The following is a 15,823-nucleotide window of genomic DNA, read 5'->3' on the forward strand; positions in this document are numbered from 1 at the left end:
TTGCTTGTCTTGTACTCTTGTATGAAATAAACAAATAGTCAACGGTAACTTCTATTTAGAGTTCGCTGTGGTTGGCTCTCATGCCCGACCCTTTTCCCGCGCGCGCCAACAAATGAACGCCATTTGTTAACTCAGACATGCAACTGGAATTAGATATTAAAGTTTTCGATGCCACGTTTGGCCCTTCCTTCAATGCCCGCGGGACAAAAAATTACTTCCCCTAAAAAAGTGCGCTGCTATTCGGAGCTGCGAAGCATTTTGCGTTACGGGTGGACAGTCCCACTGATATTTTAAGGTATATTTTTAAGGTATCAGTGGCGTAGTCGTAGTTATTATCAGGGGCGACGTCAGCGACGGGGGTTCCGGCCATCGATGGGCACCCCGGAGACCCCGCCTCCCCCCGTCCGAAGAGGAGTGGCCCCTAGTTGGAGAGAAAAATGGAAAAACGTCGGGAGCCTTGGCCAAAAAATTGTGAAATAAGTAGTCTAATGTAAAAACAGTGGTCACCCAGTCTGGGAGAAAGCGTAAAAGCGGGGAGGCCCGGAGCAAAGTTTACGAATAGCCTGAGATTACAAATAAAGTATGCCTCCGCTTTTCGTACTCAGTTGCAGGTACCTAATTAAAACAGGGGCATATCCAGAAATTGTCAATAGGGTGGGCGCAAAGCATGACTGATCGCCGTCCTGGGGGGAGTCTAAGGGGATGGGGTGGCCCCCTCCCCTTTGGGAAATTTTTGCCTCTGCAGAAGGGCTGAGATGCCAAATGGTGCTATATGTTTAATGTGACCAATTTTCAAGCCTATCTTTTGCAGGATTTTTCATTTTTGTGCTCATTTCTTGGGGTCATGACGGCCAATAGGGGGGGGGGAGGGCGCCTCCCCCTGGATCCGCCCCTGATTAAAACTTGAGACATATACATGCTTGAAAAAAATACAAAATCGGGGAAAACAGGATAGAATATGAGAACGTAGGAAATGCAGGTGATACTGAGGTGCGCATTTCTAAAAAAAAAAAAAAAAAAAAAGAGGCGCTATAGGCCTAAGGCGCAAAATTTAAGAACACCAACCATCTAAAATCAAGTCGGGGGTACAACGCAGACAATGGTGCTACATGTCTGCGTTGTACTGCGCTGTACTGCAAACCAGAATGTGCAACTATCGGCGAACGACGGCAAATGTGTGCAGCACGGTCAAACCTTTATGTGCTCCAAGGCGCACCGGAACACATGAAGCAACTATAGCAGCTCGGCACTGACGCAACTCGACTGAGTCGATGTGCAGATGTAGCAAACATTTGTAATTTGACTCAGTTGCAAGCAGTCGCAGTACGCAATTTCTTACAAGCCTAAAGCACAACTAATATGTTAAAGAATGTCTATAAAATAAATAAAAGAGTTTCCTTTGGTCAAAATACAAACTATCTGTCAAACTGCGATCATTTTGTAAATGGGAATATAACTTAACATATTTTTTTACGGAATTGTTATTTTACAAACACTTTGTGAAAAAGTCGTAAAATAACAGAACGTAATATTTAAAAACAGGAAATTATGTTGAAGAATTACAAATACATTTGTGTTCTGTTAATATCAACAGAATATGTAAATTGACATGTAATTTTACATAACTATATTGTTTTACAGTCCCTTTCTGTAAAAAAAAAATCATATAACAGCAGGATATAAAGGTAGAAAAACAAAAACTAATGTTTCCTAATTGAAACATTTTTGATATGTAATATTACAGTTTACGTTCTTCAAATTACAGTTATATCATCAAGTAACAGACAATTTATGTCAAATAGAGAAAACACAACATTTCTGTAAAAATATGCCTGTAAAATTACCGATTTTTTTTTAACATGATGCAATTTTACATAACTGTTGTTTTACAGTCCTTTTCTGTAAAAAAATCTTATAAAAGCAGGATATAAAGGTAGAAAAACAAAAACTAATGTTTCCGAATATAAACATTTTTTATATGTAATATTACAGTTTACGTTCTTCAAATTACAGTTATATCATCAAGTAACAGACAATTTATGTCAAATAGAGAAAACACAACATTTCTGTAAAAATATGCCTGTAAAATTACCGATATTTTTAACAGTGCACTCAATATATAAATACAATTGCGACATCATAGCAATTTTTGCCAGGAAGAGTTCCTTAAAATAAGGGTTTGACTTTATGGTAATAGTGGCTTTATCTTTCCAATTTAGTCCTTACATGTTTCTGTAGTATTTTTATTGTTTATGTTACTTATACTCTGTGCGTAAAAACGTTTGTTTAAAAAGTACGACCTAAACCACTGCGCTAAACCTGTCTCAAGTGTACCACTATAAGTTCATCAGTAGAATTTAGATTCTGCAACATTTCTGCTCTACTTTAAAGAACGCTCGTATAACCATGCTATCTCAGGAACTATAGGTTAGACTATATTAAACACCTTAGGTTTCGATGTCTCAATCCTTGTTCTTGGTCTTCCACACGCGTTTCCCAGGAAAGAGCTGCGGTCAAGTGTGACAAAGGGTTAAACTGGCAAATGTGTCTCAGTATGTGTCTAAAACACACTTTCCACAAAATCGCTATTGTTACCGGCGAAGATCACTGGTTTTCACACTTGAAGTATGAACCTGTAACCAATCAATTTTGTTATGGCATTCTTTTTCAAAGAGCCGCCATGCTAAATTTAATAAATGGGGTGGGGCAGAATGAAAAGAATAACACTAGTCTAGCTCTTTTTACTGTCCAGTCCACAACTTTCTTTCATTAAATAAAATAGTGGTCTAGTTTTTGACGGTCCACTCACGTTCATCTATGGATATTCTCAATTTCAATTGATATTTTGAAATAGCATTGGAACCATGAACAGTTTTGTTGTTATGATCATTTGAAGGATTTGTCCAGCAAATTTTCTAAAGAATGGCGGGATGTTGGAAGAAATCTGAAGCTTGATGACACAGAGCTTGGGAACATAAAGAAGGATAACGATAGTAACGGACAAGCAGTTTATATTTGTAGGGATTATTAACAACAGTCGACTGTCAATCTTTCAAGGGAGTCTCACAAGCCACTATCTGTAAATAGAAAATATATATAGGGACATCCATACAGTAAGAAGGAATTCTAACTTGAATTTGATGTAACTGTTGGTCAGCCTATAAAGTTGCAAACCGTTTTGTGGTACAAAGAATTGAAGAATATGTGAAATGTTAAACATAGTAAACTTATACTGATAAAATAGCACAGTGAGTGAACTCATCGTGCCCATTCAAATGAAGATGCAATTTGCTAGGTCAAACCATACATTAAGCATATGAAGCTGCTAGCTTTTCATGCTACATGGAAAGCTTAACAGACTTTTCAAAATGCATATGATTTAAAGAGAAATCTCAAATTATTAACATTAGTCATGAATTTGAAATCTAAGCAAGAAAGAAATGCCAATATTTAAATTTCAAAGTTCTACCTAGGTGAATGTTCTATTATTTACAAATTATTCTTTCCAAAGCTGAATGAACTACCATAGAGTGATAAGCTGAGCCAAAAAAAAGTCATTTATTATGTTCTTTAAAAGAATGGTAAGAACCATCATTTAAGATAATATACATTATTTGTCCATCATGCAAACTCATTCACTCTTATAGGATCTCAGCAAGTATAGTATGTATGCTTTAAACATTAAAATATGCAGCTGTTTCTTTTTAGTATTAGTAATTTGTTTTTGTCAATAAACAGTATAATACATTGCAAAAAGTATATTGTAGAGCCATTTTCTGAATGTTGGAAAATTGGTTTCAGTAAGAAGTTTCACAAGTATCCTTACAGCGGTCAGTTGAACATTAAGGTTAACAGGTTACTATGACGATGCAAGTGTCTATACGTTAAACATGTGCTAGCCATATTGCATTTCAAGTTATAACATAACACTAATATGAGTCTTTCTGTTGTGTAGAAGGATTCGGACTTTGATTTCCACTTTCCAATGACGTGGCACTCTACTTACAGATAACTGAAAAGGAATTGTACGAAATCCAGTCAGACTATTCTTGTCCTTTGAAAGAAGTGATTTTACAAAGGCTTACTACATGTAGGAAGGCATATGGCAATTAGTTAACTCGTGGAACTCTTCGCAAAAACGAAGAGTCTGTTAGAACGGATGTCAGGAAATGTTAGGTATGTTAATCATTTCAACTCTCATCATCTATATTTGGTCTGTGAATTGAAAGTGAGTGACTTAATACATATAACATATTATTAAATCTATCATGCATAGAACACATAACGCTGTCCAGTACTGCTTTATCAAATTGATATCCATCTAGTTTGTTTGTAACTTTCTGTTTACTAAGCACTAAGCAATGCAGATATTAATCATTACATACTAGACAGTTACAGAATTTTTGTATTAATATACATACCAGCATTTATAATTATATTCATAACATGCACCCTTTTGCAGTGATACACTTTCGTTGTATCTACATACCAGCTTTTATAATGATATTGATCCTATTACAATGATACATATCTGCATAGCTGACTGTATGTAAACCGTTATCTCTTCTTTAAATCTACACCTCATATGACCATAACACTGGCTGTGATGTACTTCATAGCATCAGTATAACTGAATATGAGAAAAAAGAAACAACAGCACCATGATGAAAATTAGAAGTCATTAATACTCCAAAACATATGCCTGTACGTCAGTATCTCATCTGGTATGTGATATATTCATACAATTTAGTGACAACTTTGTTTGAGAAATCAAGAAATACCATATTTCACTACTTGGTGAAGTCTGTGTATGGTACAAGTTAAGATGTGTAAGTTTAAGTTTCAAACATTGTCAGTGGCTGCATGTATGTTGCTATGTTATAGGCCCCTTTATGCAGCTACTTTTGACACTATATTTGGCAGCATATCATCTGGTATGTGATATATTCATACAAATTTTGTGAAAGCGTTGCGTGAGAAATCAAGAAATACCATAATTTTACTACTTTACTTGGTGAATTCTGTGTATTTTACAAGTGGAGATGTGTAAGTTTAGAATGGAAATGGCAACAGCTTTCTTTCTAACATTATCAGTGACTGCATGTATGTTGATATGTTATCGGCCTCTTATGCAGTCACTTTTGACATTTGAATGGCAGCATCTAGTGTGTATTAGTTGTTCTCAAAATCGTGAAATAAGTACAAATATACTATATATATAGTCAGGATTCACACTTGATAGTCTGTCACTAGGCTATATAAGTAGATCCCAGTTACATGATAATAGTTATATTAAAACACCTGCTATACTTAGCATGTTACCTATTTTCTTTGTAGATATTCTTTGTATGCTCTTTTACCATCATCACCTGATGGTTGTTAACATCTGCCCTAGAATGTGTACACATTACAGCCATATCCCAGCAGGCCAAGAAAGAAGATATCCATTCAGTTATCTGGTACATAATATACACATTTTGTTACTCTGCCTTTATGACCATTCATTTCTAATTTAAAGTCAAGAGGATCAGTTTTGCAGATTTATTTAATTGAAAGATGATGATAAGTACCTTTACTTGGCCGGGACCATTCTTAGTGCAAGATTTGCAATGTGTATACCTTTCCAGAATATATCCAAGTGCCCTCTCATATAAGAAAAATACATTCTGGAAGAGCTTCTTGTCGTAAATTGTGGAACAACCATTCTAGTCACTAGTTGGTGTTTACTGTCTTGAATGTGCTAAATTGGTTGAAAATTATCAGCTTCAGTGATGGTATTATGTAGTCTGTGTCATTTGACTGGCAATAGTGGTATGACAGTTATAATTAAATGATAATTAACATACTTATGTATGTGACTTATGTTTAATGGATAGAATGAAGATTGTGACTCTGTGGTGAAGCTAATATGATGAACCTACTGAACCATTATCTGTTCAATTGAATGTTATTAAATAATGAAATAATGTTGCATGGGATGAAGTGTTTCTCAGTGCACTGCATTTCTACTAAACTTTCTCCTAAATGATCACTATATGAAGACACCAAACTGATAAAAAATCATTGAAATTATCGTAAATTATAGATATGTAGTGAATGATTGTGTTAACATGGTCTTTTTCTTCTCTGTTTTTATAGTTCAGATTTAATGCCGACACAATCGTGAGGACACGACGATCAAGTTAACCACATTTGCTTTATATGAATCGGAACAAACATTCTTGATATTGGATTGAAAAATCAAACCAAGTTTGAGCTTTTAACATCAGTTTGGAGAGTCAGTTTTCTCTTCATAATTGATTTATGCTGCTCTTCTTTTTATGCTTCAGATGTCGGCCATCTTTGATGATGAGACAGCAGTAGAGCAGGTGCAGCATAAAGGTGGTATCAAAGAAAAAACAGAAAAAACAACGATGCAACTACTGAGAGAAGTCTTTGGTAAAGGTAAGGCTTGCACCTGGACTTGCTTTAAGTAGTTTAATATGTGAGGATGCAGCAAGATTCTCTAATAATATTAGAAGATCAGTCATATCATATCATTAGGGCTCCAGGGAGAAACTCAAGACGATTGGATGCTTGATCTTCAACTAGTATGAATTATTCTATATAAACCATGTAGTTCTTAAGGTGAGAGTATATCATGATTTAACTTGGAGTGTTACAGCAGTCCTTCAATGTCCTTAAAGGGGACACAAACACAACCGTAATCTTTGGCTGACATGACAGTCATCTTTGTGAAGAACAACTCAAACAGGAGATATTTAGTTGATATCCTAGGTATAAAGTCATCTACTTTAATGTCCTGAAAGGGGACACAAACACAACCATCATCTTTGGCTGACATGACAGTCATCTTTGTAGAGAACAACTTAAACAGGAGATAGTTGGTACATATCCTACTTCAATGTCCTCAAAGAGGACACAAACACAACCACCATCTTTGGCTGATATGAAAAGCCATCTTTGTACACAACAACTCAACAGGAAATATTTGGGAGATATCCTAGTTAAAAAGTTGTGTCTGGGAGCTCTCACTTTGTAAATCTGTGATGTCATCATAATGCCAATAGGGTCTGAAACCTTTTACTTTCTCTTTGTTTTCTTTTCTTATTTTCAAAGGTTGTTAACAGTGTTAACACTGAAACCAGTTGCAACATGAAACATTTTAAGAGCTTCAATATTTAAGACTGGCATTTGAAAAACACATGTTCATTACAGACAGTAATCATTTCAATAACTAAAAGATAAAACTGCAATAAATATTTGAAAACGAGAACACTTCTTTCCCATTTTACATCATACATGTTTTGTCAGATGCCTGCATATTTGTCCCCTTTCTCTCTCCACACCCCTGCCTTCATTGCATACTATTGTCACAGTAAGTCAAAACGTCTAAATTATTGTTGTGTGGAGGAAACGTTTTCGTGCAAAGATTTTGCAAGTATTTATGCTTTACTACAATCACAGTCTCTATAGTCTTAGGGCAGACTGCACTTTGGTGTTCAACCGGTTTGTCACCCACCTGTCTGATGCCTTCCTTGCCTTTCTACGTAGAGCTGGAAACTGTTATTCAGTTTTTATGTTATGGTATCCTGTTTTCTTTCAGGTCCTATTTACTGTTGGTTGTTACCTTGCCGTACCACCAGATACCCTTTACTGACATCACCTGGTTATAATGTATGACATCTTATCTGGGTCATTGTTTGAACTTTGACATTTGATAACAGAGGATGACCTCAGGTGTAACAATGAAGCCAACAGACAACATGGAGCTCCCTGGAGCTGAAAAACGTGGCACTGTTTGAAGCACTTAAACATGCCGGAAGATGCAACTGTTTCAGCCAGTTTTTGCTTCTCTTTTAGAGGGTAGAGACTTACGCTGACGTCTTTCTGAGTGTTGTAAGATGCTATTTAATGAATGGATTTACTTTGATATATTTTGAAGCCGCTGATCAGGTGATGATCATTCATGATCTTGTGATTATCTTGTGAAGAGCAAGTTTCACATTTGTATATTTCTTGTACTTAAAACAGCTCTTTGCATCCTTTTCTATGATTTTCTCAACCTCATTGGCATAACGATATACATAACTAGCTTATCTATCCAAATCTTACTTCTGATGGTGGAATATAAGTCGAACAATTTCAAACTAGTGGATTTGGGGAACTGCGTCAATTAACTTTAATGAGGAATTTGTCGGAGGATATTCCGTCATTACTTGCCAATGAAAGCTCTTACTTGGCTAATATCTCAGTTTGCTGTTTTGTGATGAATTCATGCAAACATCTCGACGGACATGTCAAAAGGGTGCGAAAACAAAGACAAAATGCAATAAGCTGCATTAAGTGGACAGCAGGTTGCAATACTGTGTTGAGGTTGAGTGTATGTATGGATCTTCAGCAATTACAACGGTTTCTGTCATAACAGTCTTAATGAATGTTATCTTTACTGTTTTAACACATCTTTGAAAGCAACCATAACCAATCTAATATGCTGGATTTACTTACATACAGATGCACTAGGTGATTGTATTGTTAAGGTTCCACTTGGCCGAAAAAAGTATATTAGTAAAAACAAGTTAAGGTTTGTAAAACAATTAAGTTTGACTTAAAACTTACAAAGCATGTGTCCAGATAATTCTTCTTTAATTAGTACGAAAATAATTGTGTATACTACTATTATTAAACTCACAGTACCGTTATGATCTAAGACAATGAAAGATCGTAAAGATTGTCAAGTGAACTAACTTGAACTAGATAGGACCGATTTGCCAGTGCTCTCTGTTGGTTTTGGGTGTAGCTAAAGAGACCCATTAACAATTTGTAACAAGCATTCCTTAGTTATGAGGTTGATCATTTCATGAGTATGTTGGCACAGGAAGCTTTGCTGTCAGGTTAGAAATGACAATTTGTGTTAAGTGGAGTCAAGTGGTAACATCTAAGCAAGATGCAGACTTCTCACTGGAAGTGTAGGATAATAAGACTACATATGTGTAGGATGGATTCATGCATGGTCAGTTACATTGGGGCCTTGGTAGGTTAAGTCACAATGATGCCCTGTCATATAATGTCCACAGTGTACTTTGTGTGTACAAGAAGGAGGAATTAGATGGAATATAGTTGGGTTAAGTGATGTTAGGGAAGGAGATATGTAATGTTTCCTGTTTTCAGAAGTTATTGGATATCCAGGAATGGGTAAATTCAAATTAATTTTCAATGTAAAGTTTGCTCAGGAAGATCAAATACAGAGTTGTGTAAAAAAAGTGTGTGATTTGTGCTGCCAGTTTCCGGATGGATTTCTTGTTTTATAAAGGTCAGTGTTGGGTCTACTCAGTGCAGTCCCGGGAGCAGTTTTGTTATCATAAAAATATTAATCAGCAGTTATTTTCACAACGCTTACGTGACCGCAAATGAGAGAGAAACCCGCCAGGGTTTATGGATTGCAACTTACATATCAGGTGACTTCAAATTAAACATTTTAACTCAAATTTGGAATCTTGCCAATTTAATATGTCATTTCAAATGGGAAACCGTAGATTGCTCTTGGATAAAAATCCCACCTTACTATGACCCGGCCGGGTATCAATCCCGGAAGCTCCCTAATGCTAAGCCTCATTGCTTCAATTGCCACTGCCATTATCCACTCGGCTACAACACAAGTCTTTGAAGTTGAAATCTTTCTTATCTTACCCCTCAAGCTCTTTGGTGAAAGTTTATTTCCTACTGCAGCTGCTTCATTAGATAAGATAAGGAAGACAGCTTTGGATACTTCGTAGATCATGTGATACCCGGAAAATCACCGTTTTCCGGTTATAAACCAAGCGAACGCTAACCAGGTTAAACTCGTGGTGTTTAAAGATTTAAATGTTGCCAATTAGACCTTTATGATAATTTATTTTTTACAATATTAAAGGGAGTTACCTACATGAATTAATTGAAATTGTTTTTTGAAAACTAACGGTCATTAAATCATTCTCACATGACAAGGAAAGAGCACAATACAACAGTTAATATATTTATGTAGCTGATTTCTAGCCGTAATTCACCGATGAAGCCAAACATGCAGGTGTTTGCGAGAGCTGTCATGACAAATGGAGGACAGTGCACTGAATTGACAGACTGTCTGTCCTAATACCAGACATCTGGTTGGACTGGTTGGTGTATAGACAGGGAGACAACCTGAGTCTCCAACTCTCAAAGTCAATCACTCTCTTCTAAATTACATAACGTTGCTACCATACGTGTATGTGGTATACCAGAATATTTTCCATGATCTTTGTAGGTAAAGGTGAGCACTTCAGATACTTTATTTTGTATGATGTGATTATGCATGTTCGTATGGTTAGTTTAATTTGTCACTGAGTATATGCATCATCTACTGTTGCAAGCCAGTGGGGATAACTTTCTTGTTCTGATACCATTCTATATTGTACACCGATGTGATGCTTCAAAACACTAGTACTAACAGAATGAAACGTTCCTAACCTCTATTTGATTCTAATGCTAGTACCACTCTATACTGTCCTACCATATCATGATTCAATGCGCTCGTACTGACAGTATGAACAGTTCCTACTTTTTATCTGATTCTAATGCTAGTACCACTATATACTGTCCTATCATACCATGCTTCAAAACACTCGTACTGACAGTATGAACAATTCGTAAACTTTTTCTGATAGAGACAGGATATAATCATTGTCACGAGTATGCTTGACGCAAGTCTAACGACTATCGTGCAGCTGGATAAATTTACTGATAAATATTCATTTGTTGTCTGTTTTGCTCACGAAGTTCAAATTAGTAACATACGACATTCTAGTATATGCTTTGTTTAATTCACTGATTGCTCGACGGGCATCAATGGAATTTGTGCAAGTCTTTGTTTAGATTAATTTGCATAAAATGCAGGTAAAGGGTTGGTATGAATAGGCCGGGTAAGCAGGTCAGGGCGTTTCGTGTTTGGTATAATATACTTGGTGCAAGGGTGCTGGGTGCACCACAGCAGTTACTTGTTGCAGTTGGAAACGATGTCCGTTGGGCGACGTTAGCCCGCAGTACTTCACTATTCTAATATAGTATATGTAGGGGCAACTTCAGTTCCCCGCTGATGAATTCGTGGCAATATATATATATATATATATATATATATCTTGTCATATATCGTAAAGGACGTACCGATACGTGTAAAAAGCCGGAAACTGACCGAATTCCGTAAGTGTCTCATTTTCTTATGTATACTAAGTCAAACCTTACTTTGCAGTAGAGGGAACGCAACTAGTTAGACGTATTCTTGTTTCTTATTTGAGTGTAGCGAGGCCGGAATATGTTAGAGATTGGAAAGCACATATAAAATATATTTATGAGAAGTTTGTTAGTATCGAATGTCTGTATAGGGAGGGCATATTGTAAATAAGTGATAAGTGTTAATAAGGTGTAAAATCATGGGATCATACAGCGAGATCAATGCATGTTTGATGTTTCCTATTGCCGATGTAACGTCTTATTTGTGTGAAATATTTGTTTATACAATGCGTACATTTTACGTTTTGTTTCAGGGTTTTTGCCCCTGGTAACGAGGACTAAATAAAGCTCATACAAAAGACACACGCCATCCGAGTATTTACGTTGTCCAGTCGAATAGTTTTACCTTACCCGTGACAATCATACTGTTGTTACTGTAAAGCGCTTTGAAGAAGGACATATGCAGGACGAGTATAGATTATAAAAAAAAAACAATTGTAATTACTTTGTGATTGTTTGTTAAAGGCATGTATGAGTTTGGCGTTTTTTCTGTGATAATTCGAAGAACAGGGTGTGGTGGAATAATTTGATGTTTTATGATTTTTTAAAGTCCTGAGAGGTGCAAAACACATCTATGCAAGATGGTTCATTCATAAAGCTTGGTTTAGTTATTAGGTGTAATGTATTCTTTAGGTACGGAATAAAATTATAATATAATCTTGACACATATTTTTGAGTATGATGGGTAATTAGCACAAAGAGGTCAAAGGCATAAACGGACAGTTTATAAATATTTAAACATTATTCTGTCAGTACATAACTCAAAAAGTGTTAGACCGCTACTGTATATTATGAGTCCTTGAAGCCCTGCACAAAGGCTATGAAACCCAACAATGAAGCTGGTGTTGTCGTAACAGTCTCCCAATGGTTGAACAGTTTGACAAATAGACAGTCGGGGGTTTCGGGGAAGAGCTTTATTATATGTAAACTGCCAAGAATTACAATTCCAAGACTCCATTTAGTTGAACCGGCAAACGTGAGGAAACTATGGAAAGTTGCTGGTTTTACTGATGCTTGAGAAATCTTTTTACTGCCATGTTGTTTGTGACACAACCCTGCGCAATATTTTTGATTGTTACTTATCAGAGTTCATATCATGTAACAAAATTGCCAAGTTATGCTTTCTTATCTGAAGTAAAAGTTACTTACAGTATGCAATTTCCAATACTTGTAATCGTGATTATTTCATACTAGTAATAAGAAAGTTTAATATGGTGCAACAGATATTTTTCAATTGGTCAGATACAAAAAAGGCAAGATTAACAAAAGACATTTTATGAAACTGATTCATATTTTAACCCTACAAATATTCTTGCACCAGGACAGAGTATACCAATGTTATATGTCTCCTTTCGGGTATTTAAGCTACAATGTTTGCTACTGGTATTTGCTACCACTCATTTAAATAAACATTGTTCTTTGAAGGAAAGCATAGGTACCAGGAAATGTAATATATGGAAATGTCAGGAGCAACGACATAAGATATATGTTGCAAAATAATAACTGAATTGGGACTTTTTTCAGATTTTGCACAAAATTTGTCAGGGCTGTTACTTAAGTATTCAAACTTAATTTTAACAATTGGTATTTCTGGGTGTTTTAGCACTGACCACGCCTTGAAACCTTGCAGTCAGTGTCGTTTTAAATTGCATGTACAAGTGTAATGATACTTGACCTAATCGATGAATCTTGTTTATGTTAATAGCTCTTGGGTGTGTAGGTCTCGTTTGAGTCATGTTCTCATATTGTCATTCTTTGAATAGTGTTTAGTCCTCCAGACGAATTCACAACATCATTGTATGTAATGAAAGAAGACAAAATGAATGGATGATGGGAGATTAAAGAAAAAAAGAGAGAAAGAAAGGTTTTCTCTTTTTATGTTTTGAATAACTCGTCTAAAGTAACGTATTTATGCATTTGAATAACACGATTAACAAGGAATCCGATGAAAAAAAATTCCAACGAAATTTTGGATTGAGCAAAGCCCTTATTGACTGTTTACCATTAACATTAATGGGAAAATTTTAAATTCTATTTCATCCTCATTATTTTTGTTGCTCGACACATTTTCCTAATAGAGACGAACTGTTGAAAACTACGTCCTGCCACTTTCAATAACAAATAGTTTAATTAGTAAATCATGCAGGTCCCAATGTATTAAAATTTTGCATCTGTAACTAGATTTTTATTTCGTTCATCAGAAGACATGTAGTTATAGGACATGAGTGCTTTTGATATTAATACTGCTATATTGCAACACATTCAAAGGCCGCAGCCTGGGTAGAACCCCTAGGGAGCAGTTGAGGAACATCGATAAACATGTATCGTCCAAATATTACATAGCGGTACCTTGATGGGCGTATACCAGGGCCTTTTGAGAGAAATGTTAAGTGGATGGGCCATTTCCATTTATTTTGAGATCTCATATTTCAGTAATCCACCCAAGAAAAATAAGGTAAATTAAAATTGTTATTCGGTAAAATCCCTTTGTAGGAGAAAAGAGTATTCTATAAGCTTTGCTTTTTGCCGTGTTTTACACAGGTAATTGAAGATATACAAGCAAGCTAGGGCATTCTGCTGTGAGCCGTAGCCGATGTATGCTGAGGGGACGATATGCGGGGAATTTAGGTGTATAGTAGTTGTTAAGTTTTGAATTATCATTTATGGTTTAACATTCCAAAAGGAACCTTCTGGGGAGAGGGGTGTGGAGGAGGGGCATGAACTCAGTGAGTGGATCTTTTAGTGGACTGGGGGCCACGATTCCCTAAAACAGGCCCTGGTATATACGTATATTCACAGTGCCTCAATATTTTTAGATAAAACATTGGGGTACTGATATAGGGGTTTGCAATGAAACTGATATGCCAACATAAAATATATGATTTAATTACGTGATCTGGCTAGACCTACATGCCTAACTTTAGGAAGCTGTTGGCTCTATAGTAAAAGTTAGAAACAGGCCGCAGTTTTATTGCTAGATTATCCTAGGCTTGTCTTCAAACAGAAATGCTCACTATATCCTCCAGTTCCATGGCTGAAGTTAGAGCTACATTTCAGTTCACTTGTCCTAGGCTCCGCAAATTGTGGGGACCCGAAAATGTCAACACGGTTTTTCTTGTAAATTTCCGTCTCAATTACGCAACCTTTAGATCCAGCAATATAATTAGGGTAAGTTCACCCAGTGCAAGACAGACACAGGAAGAGCCTAGTGCCCTTAAACTAAGTAGGCTAAATCTGGCCTATGGGCGGGCTAGCTAGAGGTCCCTTCAGTTCTTTCAATAACATTTGTGTCCTAGTTCAGAGCAATGTTTAGTATTCCTAGCTATACATATAAGTAGAATAAGAATGTTGACTAACTGAAGTGTTGCGACCTAGCATAAGCTTACTTTGAGTTTGCGTCATCCCCAGGTGTGGGACGGGTCCCAATACACCAACAACATACTTCTCTGAACCCTTCTCCTAATTTAACAGTTGTCAGCTATAGGTCTAGATGGCCCTATAATTGGTAGGCAATTGTGGAAAACCGCACGTTACAACTATATAGTTACAACGGCCTCCACAAGTTCAATCAAACAGTAACCTAGTGAATACTAAAATGTAAGTAAATGTGTGCCGTATCGGGTATGCCTTGGTATCGCATAGCCTGGTTATAGGTCTTACCTTTATAACGTTATAGTATAGCCAAGGCTACCTAGTCATGTTCGAACAAGAAATATGTGGTCTAGCGTTGGTAACGTTAGGCGTCGAGGCCTAACCTGGCTAACGCAGAGCATCGACACATTTAGGTTTCGTCTGGCGTGCCGCTAGTGCTGTCTATCTCCCCGTTGCGCTTATGCCCTATGGGTTTCTGCAACGTCTGAAGAAGAAGAAGAGTCTTATTGAGATGACCCTGGCCTTAAATAGCAAATGAAGCCTGGTTATATGCCTTACTTTTATAATGTCATAGTATAGCCAAGGCTACCTAGTCATGTTCGATCAAGATATGACCCTGGCCTTTAATATGCAAATGAAGCCTGGTTACAGGTCTTACTTTTATAACGTATAGCCAAGGCTACCTAGGCCTAGTCATGTTCGATCAAGAAATATTTGGTCTAGCGTTGGTAACGTTAGGCGTCGAAGCCTAACCTGGCTAGCGAGAGTCTTATTGAGATGACCTGGCCTTAAATAGCAAATGAAGACAAACAAACTGGACTTTAATTATTTCCTTTATTAAACCAAACGACATGCCAATGAAGCCTTGCCTAGGAGATATATGTTGTAAAATCACCTCACGACCGTTCTCTTAATCCGCTCTCACGCACTCCATCGCGTGCAGCAGCCTCAGCTCTGATCTTGGCTTCGATATAATCAAAATCAGGCAGTTATTTTACGACGTTTAAGCATGGAGGTAAATGAACTCCATGGTTTTAGAGACCACGAATATGGGAGAAGCACGCAAGGGCTTATGGACTACAGGTTTCCAATTCAACACTTTAACTCAAAGTTTTGAATTGTTTTTGGATGAAAACCCGCCTTATTT

General features: G+C 36.6%; 2 protein-coding genes across 2 annotated transcripts in view; both read left to right on the top strand.

Annotated features, from left to right (window-relative positions):
• Positions 1-15,823, top strand: part of LOC139977169 (uncharacterized) — a 216,882-nt gene that overhangs the window by 145,580 nt on the left and 55,479 nt on the right. The window lies entirely within an intron of this gene.
• LOC139977205 (uncharacterized) lies at positions 2,116-13,154 on the top strand. Its single transcript, XM_071986448.1, has 4 exons — positions 2,116-4,176; positions 5,338-5,459; positions 6,330-6,444; positions 7,607-13,154. Exons 1-4 carry the CDS (start codon positions 4,170-4,172, stop codon positions 7,681-7,683), a joined length of 321 nt encoding a protein of 106 aa, XP_071842549.1. The 5' UTR covers positions 2,116-4,169; the 3' UTR covers positions 7,684-13,154.

This window comes from Apostichopus japonicus, chromosome 12 (assembly GCF_037975245.1).
Source record: "Apostichopus japonicus isolate 1M-3 chromosome 12, ASM3797524v1, whole genome shotgun sequence".
Classification (NCBI taxonomy): domain Eukaryota; kingdom Metazoa; phylum Echinodermata; class Holothuroidea; order Aspidochirotida; family Stichopodidae; genus Apostichopus; species Apostichopus japonicus.